Source organism: Thyridium curvatum, assembly GCF_004353045.1.
Source record: "Thyridium curvatum strain D216 chromosome Unknown NODE_58_length_281357_cov_77.750052, whole genome shotgun sequence".
Lineage (NCBI taxonomy): Eukaryota > Fungi > Ascomycota > Sordariomycetes > Thyridiales > Thyridiaceae > Thyridium > Thyridium curvatum.
The window spans coordinates 1-19,494 of NW_022156813.1; the positions used below are offsets into that span (position 1 = coordinate 1).

Sequence of the window (19,494 nt, forward strand, 5' to 3'; positions counted from 1 at the left end):
GGGGGGGGGGGGGGGGGGGGGGGGGGGGGGGGGGGGGGGGGGAGGGGGGGGGGGGGGGGGGGGAAGGGCAATCACCCTTCAGATGAGGAGGCAGGAGGCAGTGAGGCAGGCAGAGAGAGTCAGCCGGGCATGGTAGGTACCGAGAAGCAGTGGAAAAAAAAGGGCTAGGCACTGGGCTGGCTCATTTGCTACTGTCGGGTAGCATCACAACCAGTCCGTGGATCTTGGGCGCTAAAAGGGAGAGAAGGCAGAAACCAGAAACCAGAAGCGGGAGCGAAAGTGAGAGGTGGGTGTCTGGATTTCATCATGTTTGCCTCTCCAGCGAGGCATGTTGTGTCGCAGCAGCCTCATCAGGCTGGAGAGAGCTTGAGTCTTTCTGCCCCGCCATCTGCCGAGGCATTCGATAGCCTTACAGTGACCGACTACTGGGACAACTCGATGCCCACCGGCACGTTTCATCAGGCGCTTGATCTTGCTCAGGGCTCAGATTATGGCCTACAAAACCCGGATCCCCTGCAGATTCAAACACTACAGCATGAGATGCAAATAACTCACACAATTCCGTATCTGTTTACCTTTAGGCAGTCAGATACTTAGTTAGATCAAGGACAACTCTTCGATCTTCTGGACATACCACGACTGTATTCTTCAAATTGTGGATAGTCAGTCCCTACCAAAGCTCTAATATAGACTTTAAGGCCCGTCCTGTGCCTCTTCCAAAGCCGAAATAGCAAATCCTTTAACAGTGTGTTCGTTGAAAACGCAACACGACATTCAAGACCATAATTATGAGAGAAATGTTCATCATCAAGTATCTTAGAATTGTTTTCTGTACAGGTTGGCAGCTTAGATGCGGCCTCTTTCTAGAAACATTTTAGGAATCTGGACATGCTTCGAACGCAAGTATTCGGCAACATTCTTTCCGAGGACATCGTACGTTGAGCTCGCGGCGACACCACGGTCTAGATGATCCTTCAGAAGGAAGTGTACAGCTGAAGATGGACATTAGCGACTCGAATCTCGAGACACGGAAAGGTGTACAGTGGGGCTCACCGTGAATATTAGGGAGTTCAAAGCGCTCGATTCTACCGCCGTTGTAGTCATTCTGTAGAAGCTGTTTTGAAGCTAAAAGAAAGAACTGTCCGCAGCCATGGGTACTCGTCAGCATGCCGAACGTAAAACCCGACATTGCAATCAGAACTCTTGTCTCCTGATCTTGCGTGCACGACGTATCCGAGAGGAGCCGTGCAGGTAGGGCCAAAGCTCTGGAGTGATACAGGCTCAGCAGTCTCATCGACTTCTTGCTCGTATAGGTACTCGGCCGTTGTTGTTGGGGTGGGAATCTTCTTCAATAAACTCTTTGCTGGGATATGCGCGGTGTGACTCAACAGATTCTGCGGGATAATTGTGACGAAGTACTCATTGTACGGCTTCGGCACGCCTTGCCGGGTATCGACGGCGAATGTGGCACCTGGGTATGTGCACTTAATGATGTTGAAGCAACGATCGAGGGAGTTCTTCTTCGACAATGCGTCTTCACTATCAGACTGTGCAAAGATTCGGAACTCTACAGTCGCCGCGTCCTGAGAGCTTGGGTTGGGATTAGCCGGCCCAGTAAGTGTGAATTTGAGAAGGGAGAAGGGATGGACGTCGAGATATTCTCGGAGTTGACGCTCAAGCAAAGAAGCTATCTCCTAGATGTCGAGGCCTGTCATGAAATACCTCGGCCTGGTATCCGCCATGGGCCGTGATCCCGACTTTTGTTGCTGGTGGCGGCGGCAGACAGCCGATGTTGTGCACAAAGACCTTGCCGGGCCGGCTGACTCAATCTCTATCTGGTCGATAACGGCAACGACATTAGAATTGTAGTAGCGCTTCCCTTAAAGCCCGTAGAGAAGCTGAGGTCGACATGTTTCGACCGTGACGCCACCGCTCCGTCCAGGGATGTTGTGTGCCTCGACCGTAAAAGTCCTGTTTGGATTGACTCGCATGATTGGCAAGTTGAGAACCGAGCTGGCACCGTGAGTCATTAACTTGAAGCCTGAGAAGTTACCACCGGTGACATAGTAAGAACATTCGATGAAATGACCCGCGATGAGGCTGTGTGCGAGCTCCGAAAGAGAGTCTCGCGACCATCCACGTCAATAGGCTGCGGCGGCGACCGTGGGGCAGCATCGGCTACGCGACCACAGACGACAATATCGGCCCCTTCGTTGAAAGTCTCTATGATTCCCCAGCTACCAAGATAACATTGGGCAGAGTATATGGGGCTGCAGTCCCAGTCCTTGAAAAGCTGACCGGTTGGTGATATTGCGGAACTCGTGGCCCTCCCCAGTCGACTTTTGCACTTGCTGGAGTACTTGGTCGCCGTCAACCCACGCGACTGTGAGATCTATACCGGCTTTGTCAATCGGGGATCGCAGAACATGGTGAAATTCTCTCGGTATCACTTGCTCCGGCGTTAACAGCAACTTTGATACCGCGAGATTCGATGAATGGAAGTGCGTCGACAATGGAGTGAACGAACTGCTCCTCAAAGGCATCGACCTGGTTGACCTGTGCTCGAGTGGCGACCATCTTGCCCCTGATGGCCATGTAGTACTCGGACATCCAGTCGCCAACGATGAAGTCGACATCACCAGTCTCTGCGAGTTCGACCAGGTTTTCCGGTCGATCGGTCATGGCTCCGGATGCTGAGCCAATGAACACCGGTCTTCTTAGTTTTCTTAGTTCAAGAGAGCCCATAGCTGCGGTCGAATTAGACTCAAATAGAAAGATCATATAACAGTGTTCATTCGCATCTATTGCGTTGGTGGCGAAAGCTGGGGAGAAGACTCAGACTTATACCATAGAAGATGAGTGACCGAGGCTGGACAAATTCAATTTACGTGATTCGAGTGGCGTAGTGGGCCGACGTTAGAACGAGGGCCAGCTTCCCTTTCTCCCAGAAAGAAACGACTGTTTGGCCAGCGCCACATGTCGCTCAATGTTATATCGGCAGAACATGGAGAAAGATGGGAGATCTCCGATGTGTCCATCCTCGGCTTTTCTTGGGACTAGAAGCAGAAGCCGCTAGCACCAAGAAGCTCGTCACATTTACTGAGCTACGTGGGGTGGAGGCGATCTGTAAGAGGCCGAAGATGGTGGGTGGTTTGGTTGATTCAAGAAGCCGAGTCGCCGACAGCTCCACTCCCAACTCTCACGAGTCTCCTCCCCCACCGAGCTCCATACTCATAGGGTTTCAAATCAGGCGGGGTTAGGTGCTAGATGCTTGATCTGTACGGTGAATTCGTGAGCGGTCATCTGATTGAGGGGCCGATCGCCGGGAATGCGCCTTGCAGCTGGGCCGCCTGGCCGAGAGGCCGAAGTGCTCGTTCGACAGGCTGCTTTTAGCTCAGCAGGAGTGGGCACAGCAAGTGCAGAATGACCGTCGATATAGCTGCGCCTCTTCAACCGAGCTTCTGTCTCAACGCCGCGGGGGTTTCCGGAGTCACATACCTTGAACGAGATTCGCATCCTCTCACCCCAGACATGACTTCCATGCTAGAGTACGTACAACTCGATCTCTGTCCTATAAAAGTTGAATGCTTAAAATAAGCCCTCTAGTATCAAGGGTCGTGTAGCCGCCGTCACTGGCGCATCTTCGGGCAACGGGCGAGAAATTGCTCTAACGCTAGCTACCGCAGGCGCACATCTTGTTTGCAGCGATATTAGTCCCGACTGTAAAGAAGGGTGTTAGGAGGACACCAGTACGCCTACTCACGAGCTCATTGCGAGCCGAAATTACCAGACCATCTACCAGGAAGCGAATGTCAGTTCAGAAGAGGATGTCAAACTCCTAGTCGAAGCCGCTGTACATCAATATGGTTGCCTTGACATGTATGTGAAAGTTTGCGAGAGAAAGAAGAACCTATATCTAACCTAACGACTCTCTTGTCTCTTGCAGTTTTGTCAACAATGCTGGCATCTTCTGTGGCCTGGCCAATATTGTGAACGAGCTTGTCGTGAACTTTGATAAGACCATGGTAAGTGATTCCTCATTTCCCCTTGATCCTTCACAGTTGCGTAGGCAATTTCATGCATACTGATTTTGTCCAAAAGGGCTGTGAACACTCGAGGTGTAGTCTTGAGCATGAAATATGCCATCACTCAGATGATGACCACTGCCTTCGGGGGAGCGAGGTTGGGTCGTCAATGTTGCATCTATTGGCAGTCAAGTTGGACTTCTCCAGGAACGTATGTGGCTTGACTCTTCAACGCTTGCGAGAAACACACTGATATCTAACATGATTTTCTATTTCAGCATCTTATTGTGCTAGCACAGATACAGTGGTCCAGTTAACCCGCCAAGTGGCCGTTGACTACGCAAAGGAGAAGATCCACGTGAACGCCGTCTGCCCGGGATTTCTTTCGACGGCGATGGTACGGCCATTCTTGGAAAACCCTGAAACCAGGAAGATGCTGCTTTCAAAAAGCCCCTGGCCGCATCTAGGATCAGCTCAGGATGTGGGCAAGACTGTGCTCATCCTCGCTAGTGATGCTGCCAGTTGGATGACTGGTAGTCTTCTGCAAGTCGACGGCGGTTTCATAGCTCAGTAGGGCCCTCTAAATATATGGCTGATGCAGGACCATCAACAACATGATTGCAAGCATACTCCCCTCTATCACACACCACCCTCATGATGATCATTCCTCAAGCCATGAGAGCATTTCTTGTTCCTGAGGGTTCAGTGTTGGGATGAACCATTCCTCGAATGGGAGTTGTATGGCCCCAAGATCGAAATGGGCGGTGAAGGGATCGAGCATCTCCTGACCTCCACCGTCCCAGCTCTCGAGCGGCACTATCAGGTTCGTTTCAATCTGCCCAGAACTGCAAGCGGTTGGAAGCCCTGCCGAGTCCCAGTCATAGCTGGGCTGACTCGCAATTCGTTGTCGCCTCTCTAGATATCGCATCGGCGTAGTCCCCGTTTGCCTTTTGAACAGCCTGTGAAAATGCCATTTCGACAGCCCAGCCTGGGATGCCATCTCCTCTAAGCATGGTGTTTGTGATCGACCACTATTGTTGGGGGATTCTGCCGTATTGCATGGTAATGAATCTAGCAGTTGAATGAACCTCCTGACGCTTTCGATTCCTTGCTCGGGGGGGATGGTGCCCAGCTCGTTGGGCTTGCAGCGTTTGCACGCGCGGAAGCCGGCATTCTCTGCATCGATTGATAGATTGAAAAAGGTGACATTCTTTCGGCGCGCTCGCCTCGCCTTGCATACAGGCCGGCAGTAGATCTTCGTGGAGATAACGGCATAAACAAAGAGTCCGTCCGCTCTTGCGTCGCGGGTTTGGACGGCATTCCATCGCCCAGCCTCCTCGGCGTATCGGTTGACCAAAGATGTCATTTCAGTCTTGATACCTATCAACTCTTTCCGGCGCTTCGATGATGGACCGGCTAGTTTTTGAAACTCAGGAGGCAAACGGGGATGGTGCCTTCCTCGTTTCTCGGATCATCGACGGCTGCTGGCATAGCACATACACCGTTGGACCCGTTGGTTTTGCTCTCGATGTGGCCAATCATGAATGATTTAAGCCTGCATTCCAGGCAGCACCAATTCCGCCCCACACAACTCTGACTCATCCACGCCGTTGCTTTCAATGTGGCCAGTCATATGGAACCAGACTTGTTGGCCCCCAAGAGTCTCCAGGTGCCTAGGAGATCTCGGAGGCAAGTGAAGATCAGATTAGTTGATTGTCTATCCGATAAATTGGTCTTCGATAGTGCACTAAATGACCCATGAGACTTTCAGAGAGACGATGTCCATGCCATTATTTGAGGAGACTCCAGATAAATTCCTGTTGACAGTTCTGACCCTGCACGGGCCGTGGCCGCGGAGCTACCAAGTTGAATTGAATCAGACCGTTCTCACTTGCAAGGGGTACGAAAGATCGAAAGCAACGATTTCGACTCTCGACTCCATGCCCATGTATCTCAGCTTTGCCTTGCTATGGATGCAACCAATTGGGTAACTTCGGATAGCTCAAAGTCCACCGTAGCATAGCACAGAAACAAACAGCAACGAGACAATGATACGCTACTGGCAATATTTCCAATACTGTCTGTTGGTGAAATATTTAAATGCGAGGCATTCGCACCAACACATCAGGAGACATGCGTCATCTACACATACTAAGCACCTCCGGCGAAACAGTAGATATTCCGCTGTATCTTTAACGATGTCGGGCGACAGCACCACGCATTCTATCATTTCTCCTGCTATCCTCTATTGGGGCACACCTGTAGTGCTTATCTCGTCAGAGAACGAGGATGGCACTACCAACATTGCACCTATGTCGTCGGCCTGGTGGCTCACAAATTCTTGTATGCTCGGCTTAGGATCCGAGTCCAAGACAACCGAGAACCTTTTGCGCACAGGCCAGTGTGTGCTCAATCTGCCCAACGACGCGATGGTCGGCTTCGTCAACAAGCTTGCAGACACAACAGGCTTGAAGACCTTCTCGGAAGCACGGCGTAAGCGAAATTATACATACGTTGCAGATAAGTGGGCGAGAGCAGGCCTGCACCGGCAAACTTCGGAACTTGTGCGACCTTGTCGCATACAAGAATGCCTAGTGCAGATGGAATGTGAGGTGGTCCACTCGCATCCCCTACGCAAGGACGAGCCCGACCGGGCAGGCCTCATAATGGCCATCGAAGTTAGAGTCTTGCGAGTCCATGTAAGAGATGAATTACGTATGGACGGATATCCGAATCGCGTTGATCCAGACAAGTGGCGGCCCTTGATCATGATGTTTCAGGAGTTCTATGGTCTTGGCTCGGAGAAGGTAGCTGAGAGTGTGCTGGGACGGATCAGCGAAGAAAAGTATCGATTCATGATGGCAAGCGGCGCCCGCAAGCTGCCTGGTGATGATGGTGATCACATTACAGGCAAATAGCCACCAAACATCTCCAATCACAGAGAGATATGATTTAAGCTACTAGACTCTTATATAGATACATCTCATCCATACTACTGGCTTCTCGCTTAAGACATACAGTCAATTATAAAGCCAATTCCAATCTTGTGAGACCAGACCAATGCAACTATTCCTCTCCATCAAAGACACACCGCCGCTTCTTATGATCAAACGTATCACGAACCTGATATCAATCGATATATATATATACACATCAAATGGTGTCTATAGAACACGGGTACTGTGTTCATTGTAACTCTTGCATTGTGTCTAGTTTAGAGTGTAACCCGGATTGTATCTGGGAGGTAGACCGAGGCTAACCTTAATATTGAATACACATCTCAATCAGTTATTGGGACCAATACTAACCGACATAGATGTAACCCTGGCCACCCCTGCTACGACGAGAAGGGCCCTTTCGAACTCGCCCCTGCTGGATCTGTGGCTCATAATCATCAAGGTCGACATCGCGAGGCGAGGTGACGGTTAGCGGCGCTTGTGGAGCCGCAGCTCTCGTTCTATTCGAGCATATAATGTCAAGGAATTTTCGCGCCTGGAAAGCGCATGCACCACACAGCTGAGACTTGTTCGCGAGATCTTTGAATGGAAAGACCATCTTCAGACCGGGGCAGTCCACAGCTCAAATCTGGCAGCCGGACTTCTTCTCCGGGTGTGCCAGAGCCTGCTCGCACAGCGGGGGAACTGCCAATTCGGCGTGTCAGAGATAGGTAGCGCTCTGCTGAAACGACATTCACGCTGGCTGGAGGACTGGGACCTACATTTACCCCTGATCAGATGTGTTTTGAGTCACATTTAGCTGCTTAATAGCAAGGAAAGAAGTAATTGATTCGATGATAGGGGATGTTCGCGCGGAGCTGAAGCCATCGGTGTGGTATTCCTCAAATGATTCGACGATGCCATACAACATCCGCGCTGTGATTCACAACGCAGGGCCTTCTTGGAACGGGCACCAGGGCATCACTCCACACTTGCAGAAGGCTTAGGAGAGCGCTGAGTGGTGCCTAGTCCATAAAACCTTCATTCGGCCTAGCAGATGTTCAGTGTTCTGAGATTCATAGTACATATGCTAAAGCTGGTGATGGATGGCCTTGAGGTGCAAACGATTCGTAATGCTTTATGTGAGGGCAGGGCTGACGTAATAATCGTCATCATCCTGACCACTGTCATACCTCAAGCTGGGGAAGCCCTGTTGTCGCCCGGTTTGTGTGCGCACACAGACAAGCACCTATGCATGGACACTTTACCTCAATGCACGAGCCGATCCACAGGGCCTTCATACATCTGCCAATCAGATCTTGGTGTGACCACACAAAGTTCCTTCTTCGGGGCGTATATGAGATCCATCCCCATTCAGCAGAAGGACAAATATGAATTGTCTGTCCTGCATGATCTGTAGGACGAGGGCAAGAGCCATCTTTTCTCCCTGCTTTGCACTCTGCATTCTGGATGAGTACCTCAGGCCTGCTGGCTAGATGCACTGCCCAGTGATCGAGTACCTTGAGTCATTTTCTGCCCGCGACAACTTTCTAGCCTCTTCCAAACACTGACAAAGAGCTGATAAACCCAGTTACCTACGGGCCAAGCATCTGACAAACACTCTAAACCTAGCATACACATGCGGACCCGGTTCTCCTCAACACCGCCTTCAATCGGGAAGGCGTACACATCGCATGTATGTGCATAGCGAGCGCGTTGAATAGGGCGGGGATACTACGTTGAGCAAATCAGTCAAGGCACCACTCATGCAGGAGTCGAAATCTTGGATCTGATCTGATCATCCGGCGAGGACCAGCAAAGGTCAGTGACGTAAGTATTAGAATGCAACACTCACCTGTGTATCTGAATAAGACTGCCAAGGGATGCTGAAAGTATGTCTTCTATTACTCGGGTCATCTCATTGGCTGATGCGACGGCCATCGAGGTGTTGCCCCAAACCTCGGTCTTCTCTTCACCAGTGATGTTTCTCTCTGGCCTACAAAGAAATATGGTTGCATAGCTACACCACCAAGGAAAGGTGAATAATATATTAGCCTTAGTGAAGATTTAAGAGCTTCGTCACGGACTCACTTGATGGCCATTCTCAAATTATCCGACCACATGCCGGTACCATCATTTAAAACACCCCTTTATTGAATACCTTCAGGAATGGCCGCTCGAAAATAGAGTAAGGCACTCTTAAGATCTACTCTGCTCTTATCTAGAGATACGGACGTTACTGGAGAATAACGCGAAGTGAGTATTTTGCTGACTGTCAGACTCTGTCAGTATAAGTGGGAAGTTTGTCTTTGATAGACTTTGTTTGCATACATATCTCATTTAGACGGGCCATTTGACACGAATACAGCCTTCGCTCCTCGGAGCTACTGAGAACTTCTGTCACGTCTGACTCTTCGAGTACTTCGACGTCACAGTCATTACCATTGATGTGTTGGGGTCGTCCGATGGAACCGCTCACCAAGGTGTCACGAGTCTAAAAATGTGGTTAGAGAAGCCATAGCTGGGTTTCCATTCGCCCGCCATCGAGAGCCACATGTGCAGAAGAATGTGCTTACGCGGATCGCCCACCATATCCGTTTCCATCGTCTGGTGGTCGCAGCATCCATGCCAGAGTTCCGGGTACTAGACAGTCCCGTCTGTTAGCTGTCTGGTAGAGTTCTCTTACCAGGATGCATGAAGGTTGAAAATGTGGGACTACAACGTACGAGCGATGAAGCCCAAGGGCTTGGGCAAGATTGGCGGCTACTCCCAACCAGTGAAAGGAGTCCTTGACCTCATCTGGACCTCCCCACCAGAAGCTCATGAAGAACATGCCAACGAGAGTGCTAATCTTCTCCGGCTCCAGGTCAGCGTTATGGAGAGCATGCGCCTGACTGTAGAAGATAGCACGGCCAGAGTAGCGTTGATCTTGGAACCCGGCTGCGCGCAGGGTGGCCTTGTCACAAATACTGATAGCAATAAGAAGGACGGCATTGAGGACCAGCAAAGACACTTCTCCTTTCTGGGCCTCTGGTGTAAGCTGAACGGGGCCCAGGATTGGAAACACCGGGTGAAAGCTGCTGAAGAAGGTTTCGAGGAGCTGACCTAAAACGTTGGTGGGTAGCATGAAGAGCAGGCCTTGTTTCTTGAGGTATTCACGCTGTTGGCTCGTTGAGACAGCCCTGGCCTCACCAGCAGCACGGCCCGCTCCACGGCTGTCGAGATGGAAATGCAGTCTCCGTTCGTAATTAGGCGCGGGTGCAAAAAAAGGGGCGAGGACGTCGTGCACCACGTAGGTCAGACTGAATGCTTCGCCTAGGAAGACCAGCTTTCCAGTGTCGGCAGGGCCATTTTGTTGTCTGCCCACGCCTTGGGCTATCCTGGCATGAAGTGTCTCGGGTACATCTTCTTCCTCATCGAGTGCCGTCTCTTCGTCGCTTGGCTGCTCTTGCAGCGTGTTGAGGTTGGAGGTCTCTGTTTGCGGGCATGGAACGGGTGCCTCGGTAGAGCTCCGCCGAGACTTGGCGCGGTTCTTGCGTGCATATCTGCAATTTTGTCAGTCAAGAGTCTAGATAGAACGAATCAGGGGGTCACTCACTTCCCGCGGTTGGACTTTATCAGAACGCACTGTACGTGGGCATTCGCACAGCCTACGCATGGCATTCCCTCCCCGGCTGTGCATCGCGTCTTGCGTTGGTTGCATCGTTGGCACGCAACGGCCGAGCGCTTCCCAGTTGCCGAGCTTGAACTGCACCGGCAGTTCTCCGACAGTGAGGGTGTCGATTCCCGGCTCACAACCTCCTGTTGATTGGCTTGAACAGCAGGCATATCCAAACGTCGGGCCGGGGCCGGCTCCGTAACGGAGGTAATGAGGGCTCAAAGAGCCCGAAGTTGCCGTGATTATTCGGGATCTTGATAGACGAAGTGGAAACAAAGAATTCAAACAATCAGGATCTGGCTGTGTGATAGGATGGATGAACCTCCGCAATACACTCATCTGGGCTGGGGTTGCATGCGGAGACGAACCAAGTCGTCGGCACAATGTGGGGCATGAGAGAAAAAGGATGGATTGTCGGCTTCTTCGTTGTCACCCTCATCAATCTCGCTCGCGCGTGATTATCCCACATACTAGTGATCTGCCCGGATATCGCCTTAGTTAGCTATTGGAGTGATAAGGAAGATGCCATGCATATTGACGTCCTGTCGAAGGTGATGCAATGGCTCACACAATAAGGTAACTCAAAACCCTCATTTATACCACGGACGCCTTCTTTATCAACCATTCTCTCCAATTTCTCTTATCTTTACATTTGGCCGATTATCCTCACATAAAAACAACCCATAATGCCTGCCCAAGACATCACTTTCCAGACGGCCGACAATGTCACGCTCCACGGATGGTTCTATAAGCCCTCCGCCGCAAGGCATGTCCCTACGTGCCGCTGTGGCGGTTCATGGGGTCCTATGTACCACCCTTAGCGGCGATACAGCGGTAGTAATCCCATCCAGACTGCTAAAGAACGCTCTCAAAGCTCTTAAGCCATCAGGAGGACTAATTGGCTCGATGGGCAGTCATACAGACAGATCTAGGGCTGGCCCTGACCCATAATTAGCCAGCTTTAAAAGATGGGCTAATAGTTGCTGGCTGTCTAAGACCGGCTAGTACATCTTAGATAGACCGGTTTCTTAAGTAGAATCTATCTATCCATATAATTAAAGATAAGAAGATTAATTTTAACTAGCTTAGAGGCATCAGATCTAATATCATTAAGGCCTTCTTCACTCAGCTAAGGCTTCTAGCAATCGCTAAAGTCATACCGTCAAATCGTTGGAATATAGATAAGACTGGACTTCAAGAAGGGAAGGAAAGCAATGGCCTGGTACTGGGAAGGAAGGAGGCCAAGCAGGCTGTTTAAAAGGGCTCTTAACGACGTATATGAACTACTATTATCGAATGTTCAAACGCGGTGGGCAGGTCCCTAGATCCGGCCGTGATATTTCAGGGGAGGACCGTTCAAGACCAAAGGTTTCCCGACGAGCCCAGCGAGATTGACATATTTAACGGTGATTTTGATGGCCCGGAGGGCGGTCCGGGGCGGGGGGTGGGGTGGTCCAAGTTGTGGGGCCCTGTCTTATTCATCACCGGCAGCAATGAGAATAAGCAAATGCCATCCCACGCAGCAGGCGATGGGATGTCACTGCTGATCAAGATCAAGCGAATGGCACAGGTAGAAGACACTTAAGAGGGGCATAGATACTGTAAAATTATCCAAATCAAAAGCCGAAGTGCAGAGCACCACCAAGATGCCGTATCATCACAAGATGCACTCGGCTTGCTACACTCCATTATGCCCCACAAACAATCAGTACAGCCACCAAAGGAGACTCAAATACTGCCAGCACGTAATCCGCGGGATAGCCACCATGGGTCGGAATTCACCTACCGCTTGCTCCGTGTCTATTCGTATATTTTGTAGCTTTACACACAAGTCCCCTCACCCATTTACGAGTCTGTGATCGAGGTTGTTTCTCAGCTCAAAAATTCGACAGAATCCGTAGCTAGGCACAAACTGCTCCTATAGTATCTCTCATAACTGAGTAAATGTTCTGAATCAAATATATTTGAGCGATTGGTGGTAGAGTATTGAAGCATGAATGGCCCTTTGACCATGATGTGTATACGAACATCGTCTTATTGAAGCTGAAGCCCTCATACCATCACAAACATCGACAAAACGAGTCCAAGAGTCAAGTGACAAATAGGCCCAAGAACAGTACACACCCTTTCCTCCATCGTTAAAACGAACGTGTTTCTGTTTACATAGAAGCTCGTGAAGGACGATCAAGCTTAACAGGTAGAACAATTCTTAGAGGAAACCGGTAGGTGGTAGCCTTGGCTCTCAGTAGCCTAGTCCTGATACGAGTTGACGTATGCAGCCAGCTCCTCATCAGTCAGGGGGTCCTGGCCGGCCGCGAGACGCTGGGCGTCAGTCTCAACACGAGCGCAGCCCACAGGGCATCGGCAGTCAGAACGCGCGCCGAGGCTATTGCAGCAGGATGCAAAGTTGCTGAGTCGCTCGCTGATGCCACTGGCCGGGCAATCATCGTTCGTAGGGTTGCCACCAACGCTGCGGCAGCAGGCGCGAGTGGCGTCGACGTTGCTGCCACACTTGCATGCCTCGGTAGCTGAGAAGAAGGCCGCAATGGCAGTGATGGCGGCGGATAGCTTCATTTCGGTAGCTTTTGCTTTTTTAACTCAAAAGAATCTTTTTCAGACTGTGATAAGTGCTTGGACTGGGGCTTTGAGAGTGGCAGTTTTGATTCTCATTGTCCTCACCCGAGAGCAATTGACTGCCTTCTTATACTTCTCTGCTGGCCCGCATTGTATTTAATCTAGTCCATCTGATTCTCCTGAACACCGGTAGCACTGTTGTGTTACCTAAGTCTTGCATTTTTGAGTGCCCGAATGTTACGTAGGTTTTGCACTTCTGAGTCCCCGAATGTCACCCAAATCTTGCATTTCCAAGTCCCCGAATTACTTGGAGCCTTCCCAAGCTGTAGCAAATAGGACCTCATCTACCGTCGTCAGCATCGCCGCTTATGCTCCCCAGTGGCCCAGCGAGTTCCGACCTTGGGTCAATGCGTCTCGTTTCGAGGAGCCTCGCACATAGACCCGTCGCTTAGGACAAGGATGTCAGACGCGTATATGCACAGCCTCTCAGTTCACCCGCGTCCCTGTTCTTCTTACTCAGGCCAAGTCCAATACTACCCTCATCACGGCATTTACCCGCTGCAGTCATGCCGATCAATCACACCCGAGAGGAATCAAGAGCCGGCGTGCTGACGTAGCCTTAAAACTATGATTCGAGAAGTGGGGAGGCAAATTTGATGCCTGAAGTGGAGCGGCCGGATCACTGAGGCTGCACATCGTCGGCTGCATCTCCTCGTTGAGGCATGCTATGCACTGTCCTTCTCCTATAGCGATGAGAATCGTGTCGATCTAGTATTATCCTAACCACACCGACCCGAGAGACGCAAATGCGAACTGACCTATCGGACGGCATAGAGAGATGAATGACACGTAAACTGCGTTGAGGCTGCCAATGAGGATGCCGGGCATGTGCACACGGCCGTTCTCACGGTGGATCCAGGGCCCTTGTTCTCGTACCACAGCTAGGAACTGGAACGGACCAAGGAAGTTGGCAGTGAGGCCACCGATAATGTAGCAGCCACCAAACACAGAGGAGCGAGTCTTCGAGTCTTCGAGTCTTCGGATTTATATGATTGCTGGTGGCTTTTAATTGAAACAAGCCATGACCGACTGGTTGCAACGGAACTGCAGATGACTTGGCCAGCGACAAAGGCTCGCTTGTTTCTGCATGGGTCTCAATTGTAGCTCATTAGCCAAACCCTGGTAGAGACATTCACTAGAAATCTAAGTGCTAAAAGGATGTCAGAGGAACGCGAGCAGCCCGATGCTCTGACAGATGTGTTCTATCGTGGAGACGGTCACTGCCAGCCACACTTAGCAAAGAACAGTCAAATGTTTGAGCGCCATATGCCGTGAATGTGTGACCCGGTTGATCCCGTTACGTGCGAGACAAAGGGGATGTCTGGTGATGAGAATTTTATGGGATAAGTAACCCCTTAACCTTGGACGCGACGCGTTGAAAAGCGGCCCTTTGGCATGGGGAGGAACCCATGATACTGCCGAACATAAAGGGGCTTCCCCGGTTATCTCGGCTCTCACTATGGACTTGTCTGGCGGGGATGGGAATTGTCCGCCCCACTAGTTATACCAACGAAGCTGGCCCACTATTGGCCAATCGTAGGCACAGCATTGTGTATGTGAATATCAACCTTTGGTCTCAGCTTACACGGCCCTGCAGTATGAAAATGTATATATATTGGGTTCGTTGCCTAGATGGGATCTTTATAGTTTCCAAGTTAGATAGACACAGACTACCTCTCGTCATCGAACAGAGCGTTCCCAAAGTCCGTCATCCTGCCTTGTCTCGTCTTCTTTTACGTCCGTCGACGACACTATGGCGCAGCAATGCCGGCAGCCTGAGTTAACTGGGAAATGGCCTCAAGATCTTGATTTATCCAGGTAAAATGCACTATGTCGAATTGAGGGAGAAGTCGGTGACTTAATCGTGCTCGGCTAGCTTCCTTCAGGCATTGATGGGACATTCTACTGAGTCATGTGCGATCCTTTTGTCCCGCCTCATCCCAGCCATGTCCCTATTGATGGTGATTTGAATGTTTTAACATTTCGCATCCGCAAAGGGTGTGTCGACATGAAAATCAAGTACATCGAGACCGAGAGATACAACTCGAACAGAGGGCCAACGAGTCGCTGTTCGGTCTATATCGGAACCCCTTCACGCATCACCCCTGTGTGCGGGCGGCAGGGTGATTCCACTGCGAACACGAATCTTGTGTGTACGGGGCGGATAAACTGTTGGCCCTGAAAGAAGTCGCCCTTCCCTATAGTATCGACCCGGATACTCTCGAGATATGTATTACGGTTCCATTGGAGACCAAGTCAAGGCCAAAACCTTCATAGCTCATCGAAAGATTGATCCATTCACCGATGAACTCGTAGTCTTTGGGTAGCAAAGGGATTGGCCACCAAGGAAATTGTCATCTACGCTCTGGACAGGATGGGTTACAAAAGAGCCGAGCAGTGGACTTAGGCGCCCTGGTGCGCCTTCACCCACGATTGCGCCATCACCCGCAACTGGACTATTTTGGTTCTTTGGCCGTTAGAAGCCAATCTAGCACGGATGAAAGCCAGGAAACAACATTGAGCCTGGAACTACAATCTTTTAGTAATATTCATTGTCGCCCTAAGACGCAAGGAAACTCGTCTTCCCGTGGGGTGGAAGCCGGAGGAGTATCGGACATATTCGTGGAAAAACTGCATACTTATTCACACAGCGGGCGTATGGGAAGCTGGAGATGGCGATCTCTATTTCGAGTCTTCTCGAGTCCACGATAATGCTTTCCGTTTCTTTCCGTCCGAGGACAACGGATGCCTGCTCCTGACGCCAAAGCCGACTTCGTGAGCTGGAAAATCGATCTGAATCAACCAAGTGGTACTAACGTCCCCAATCCTGTTGTTATCATTGACGTGCCGTTGGAGTTCCCGCGTATAGACGAGCGCTTTATGACGTCTGTATGCGACCGCCTCTTCTTAAATGTGTTCATACCCGAGAAGTCCGGCGGCCGCAAGAATATCTTCCACGGGCTCAACGGTCTGGCCATGCATAACCCCAAAACTGGGCTAACGCGGTGGTCCTACGGGGATGAACCCCTCGTTCAGGGCCCTGTATTTATCCTGCGCACTCCCGTCACACCCGAGGGCGATGGCTGGGTTGTTGTCACGATAAAGCGCCGTGGTCTGAACCGCAACGACTCGGTGGTGTTAGACACCCGAGAGTTCGAGAAGCCCGTCGCTATTGTCCAACTGCCACTTCATCTTAAAGCCCAGATTCATGGAAACTGGATCGAGGCATCAATCCTGCCCGAATGGGCAAGCTATGTTCGAGATATACCAGAGGTTCAAATCAATAATCAGGGAGCCTTAGAGCCACTGGCCTGAGCTACTAGCTTTAAGAATATATCGCTTATAGTCTGATAGGTACATCAGTCCGGATAATATATTGCTAACCATTCCGTCGTAATTATCTCCATTTAGCTAGCGGCTTTAATGGACTCTTAGAACCCGCTCGCCATATCCAGCCTCTCTGATAAATACGCGATACCCTCTGCTCGATAAAAGTCAGGCTCTGGGTAGGCAAGTGTGCTGACATTGGTATCAAAGACAAGGTTCTCGGGGTTGTCAAGGGTGTATTCAGGCCAAAAGACTTCTGTCGCTAAGGATGCGTTAGTTTAAAAGGCCCAAGTAATGTAGGGACTGCCATGCATATCTCTAGACTTACCTTCACACTTATTAGGGTTCAGCTCATATATGAAACTGATCCAAAACCGCGACATCATACGTGCCAATTGAGGGTAAGTAGGCGGCATATTCGCAAATGGGTTGACCGCCACTGCATTCTCATAACCTTGGCCCTTGATGTTGTAGAATACAAACGCCACTTCCTGGAAATGCGTTGCTCCAATAATGGGAGGAACACCGTTTGGGACCACATCAAAGTGATAAGACCAGGAGCTCACGTTATTCCTGGCCCATGCCTGATTCGTCACTCTCCTTGGGGCTTGCATGGTCAGGTCCCCGTTATAGGCTGCGCTCCGCTTGAACTGGTACCCAAAGAAGCCTACGAGGCTGGGAGGCGGTCGACCCTTGAGAGTAGCAGGAATACCTATCTGTGGGATATCAGGGTAGAGCGCTGCGATAGTCAAGGCCTCAGCGTCGTCAAAGCCATTGGACTTGACAGCTTCCAGGAACTGTTCTGTGGTATTGATTCCTTTCTTGCTAAATGCAGTTCCCTCGTCAAAGTTTGTTCCAATAAGGTAGGGCACTTTGACGAATGCATCTTTTCGAAGAGCATCAGTGCCGGACTGGGTGATTATATCGCCATCGATGACAGGCCAAGTCCGCACAGATGCCGTCACGCTGCTGTTGAATACGGCTGAAAGTTGCGCTGTTGGAATGGTCCGCAGACATGCCAGAGTGTCGGGTGCAGAGGTGCAATTGGTCGCATTCACAATAGCGTCATAGGCCGGCTGCCAGCTCGATGTATTGCCGCCGGACGAACCAGATGCGGCTCCAGACTCTGATATCGCAGCACGGAACAGACCATCGTCACGGCCTCCGTAGGCGTACAGATGTATGGCGACGCTCATGCCTCCCGCGCTCTCGCCCCAGATGGTAACCTTGGAGGGATCACCACCAAAAGCAGCGATATTCTCCTGGATCCAATGGAGGGCCAACCTCTGGTCCCTGATGCCGAGATTGGAAGCACCAGCGGCTTTAAGTTCTTTGCCGTACAGGAAGCCCCATTCCGCGAGACGGTAGTTCAGAGTCACGCCAACAATAGGTTGCTGAGCAGCGACCGACTCCTGGACGATGAAGGACAGGTTATATCGCGGATCCGAGCCACCGCCCATGAAAAACCCTCCGCCGTGGATCCATACAGCCACAGGCAATTTTGCGTCTGGAGAAAGCCCGCGGGGCCGAACCACATTGAGCGTTAAACAGTCCTCCGAAACATAGTTGCCAAGGACCCAGTTGTCGCTACCATAACCGATGCACTGTGGAGAGTACTGCGTCGCATTCTTGGCGTCAACCCAGGTAGAGTTGAGAGACTGCGGGACTCGGAAACGAAGATCACCGACGGGCGGCTGAGCATATGGTATACCCAGGAAAGTGTCTTGGCCGTAATTTGGGAGGGAAAGACCATAGTATGAGCCGTTCCGAACAGTGACTCTAGGTGCATTACCTTTGCCACGCTCGTTCAGCAGAGGAGTAATAGCACCAAGAACTGACGTCGCGCCGAGCAGCAGCGCTGCGGCTAACGAAACCACGATCATTGTTGTGAAGGTCTAGGTTGATCTACTTCACAGGCAGGCCAAAGTAAGAGAGAATATCATCTGCGCGAGGCAATGTTCAAGGGCCTGAAGAGACACTCGGTCGTTTTCATTCCCTGACTCTGGCAGCATTGGCTATATACATGTAGCTTCGAAGGGCAACCAACACAAAAGTCAATGCCGTAACTCCCGCTTCGAAGGCCCTTCGTTGAGATGCGTTCGAAGCGCCGAAAGAAGCGCCGAAACTTGCTGACAATCCTGGGATCTTCAAAAGCTCACGATACGAAGTTGTAGTCATGGCCAGCAGTGGTTAGGACTTCCTCCAGATTAAGGCAACTCCCGAAGCTAGCTCCGGAACCATGCGGGGTATGATGGGGCCAGCCAAGGTTGAGTGCCGACGGTCTGGTTGTTTACTCCGAAGTTTACCCTTTAGGTTGTGATTGAGAGCCAATAAGAGTCGACTCTGGCTGGATCCTGGCTTGCATGCATCATTTCCCAACCCATTGCCTCTTAGCTCGGGAATCTTGTGCCTCGGCCCTTTACACCACTTCTAGGTGCCATTGTGTGCGCTGGCTCTCGTTCCATAGCATTCTATGTGCTACTGTTTTTTCTTGCCTCGATCAAGCTTGTGGCCTGACCCCAGTTGCTGGTGCATTCATCCTCGATGTTCGCTCCACTGCCCCAATGCTCCAAGACGTCCGAGCAACTAGCTTGGCATCCACAGCGCGTATATCGTTCAAGAAATTCCTCTTAAAGGCCACTTACAAGTAGAATAGCGTAAGCCAAGCCACGCCATCCCTTTAAGAGCTGCAGGAACACTCCACAGATCTTGAAGATACAGGGATCTATTGCAGACATTCTTACTGAATAAGGTAACTTGCACGCGATGTGTTCCTACGGTTCTGAAAATAATAATCCCTGATATGCAGCTTGCAGTGTGTAGTGCAGTCTTTATGGAGTAAAAGCATTGATTGCAATTGTTACGAACGAGGTCAAGCGCGAACACGGCTGGTTGCTATTTCATGAATTCCCAC

General features: G+C 50.8%; 8 protein-coding genes across 8 annotated transcripts; 3 read left to right on the forward strand and 5 right to left on the reverse strand.

Annotated features, from left to right (window-relative positions):
- Window positions 1–1,100: 1,100 nt before the first annotated feature.
- Window positions 1,101–2,682, reverse strand: E0L32_008595 (uncharacterized protein; the record flags this gene model as incomplete). Its single annotated transcript, XM_031143467.1, has 3 exons — window positions 1,101–1,694; window positions 2,054–2,392; window positions 2,473–2,682. The coding sequence occupies 3 exons, from the start codon at window positions 2,680–2,682 to the stop codon at window positions 1,101–1,103; spliced, it is 1,143 nt and encodes a 380-aa protein (XP_030992087.1).
- Window positions 2,683–3,531: 849 nt separating this feature from the next.
- Window positions 3,532–4,599, forward strand: E0L32_008596 (uncharacterized protein; the record flags this gene model as incomplete). The annotated part of the gene is made up of 6 exons (XM_031143468.1): window positions 3,532–3,548; window positions 3,607–3,697; window positions 3,740–3,879; window positions 3,947–4,025; window positions 4,233–4,236; window positions 4,304–4,599. The coding sequence occupies 6 exons, from the start codon at window positions 3,532–3,534 to the stop codon at window positions 4,597–4,599; spliced, it is 627 nt and encodes a 208-aa protein (XP_030992088.1).
- Window positions 4,600–4,686: 87 nt separating this feature from the next.
- Window positions 4,687–5,391, reverse strand: E0L32_008597 (uncharacterized protein; the record flags this gene model as incomplete). The annotated part of the gene is made up of 1 exon (XM_031143469.1): window positions 4,687–5,391. One exon carries the CDS (start codon window positions 5,389–5,391, stop codon window positions 4,687–4,689), a length of 705 nt encoding a protein of 234 aa, XP_030992089.1.
- Window positions 5,392–6,223: 832 nt separating this feature from the next.
- On the forward strand, window positions 6,224–6,943 carry E0L32_008598 (uncharacterized protein; the record flags this gene model as incomplete). Its single annotated transcript, XM_031143470.1, has 1 exon — window positions 6,224–6,943. The coding sequence occupies one exon, from the start codon at window positions 6,224–6,226 to the stop codon at window positions 6,941–6,943; it is 720 nt and encodes a 239-aa protein (XP_030992090.1).
- A 2,254-nt stretch (window positions 6,944–9,197) lies between these two features.
- On the reverse strand, window positions 9,198–10,789 carry E0L32_008599 (uncharacterized protein; the record flags this gene model as incomplete). Its single annotated transcript, XM_031143472.1, has 5 exons — window positions 9,198–9,229; window positions 9,293–9,455; window positions 9,538–9,604; window positions 9,688–10,506; window positions 10,560–10,789. The coding sequence occupies 5 exons, from the start codon at window positions 10,787–10,789 to the stop codon at window positions 9,198–9,200; spliced, it is 1,311 nt and encodes a 436-aa protein (XP_030992091.1).
- A 2,080-nt stretch (window positions 10,790–12,869) lies between these two features.
- Window positions 12,870–13,193, reverse strand: E0L32_008600 (uncharacterized protein; the record flags this gene model as incomplete). The annotated part of the gene is made up of 1 exon (XM_031143473.1): window positions 12,870–13,193. The coding sequence occupies one exon, from the start codon at window positions 13,191–13,193 to the stop codon at window positions 12,870–12,872; it is 324 nt and encodes a 107-aa protein (XP_030992092.1).
- A 2,805-nt stretch (window positions 13,194–15,998) lies between these two features.
- E0L32_008601 (uncharacterized protein) lies at window positions 15,999–16,568 on the forward strand (the record flags this gene model as incomplete). Its single annotated transcript, XM_031143474.1, has 1 exon — window positions 15,999–16,568. The coding sequence occupies one exon, from the start codon at window positions 15,999–16,001 to the stop codon at window positions 16,566–16,568; it is 570 nt and encodes a 189-aa protein (XP_030992093.1).
- Window positions 16,569–16,684: 116 nt separating this feature from the next.
- On the reverse strand, window positions 16,685–18,463 carry E0L32_008602 (uncharacterized protein; the record flags this gene model as incomplete). The annotated part of the gene is made up of 2 exons (XM_031143475.1): window positions 16,685–16,842; window positions 16,909–18,463. 2 exons carry the CDS (start codon window positions 18,461–18,463, stop codon window positions 16,685–16,687), a joined length of 1,713 nt encoding a protein of 570 aa, XP_030992094.1.
- Between the last annotated feature and the right edge of the window lie 1,031 nt (window positions 18,464–19,494).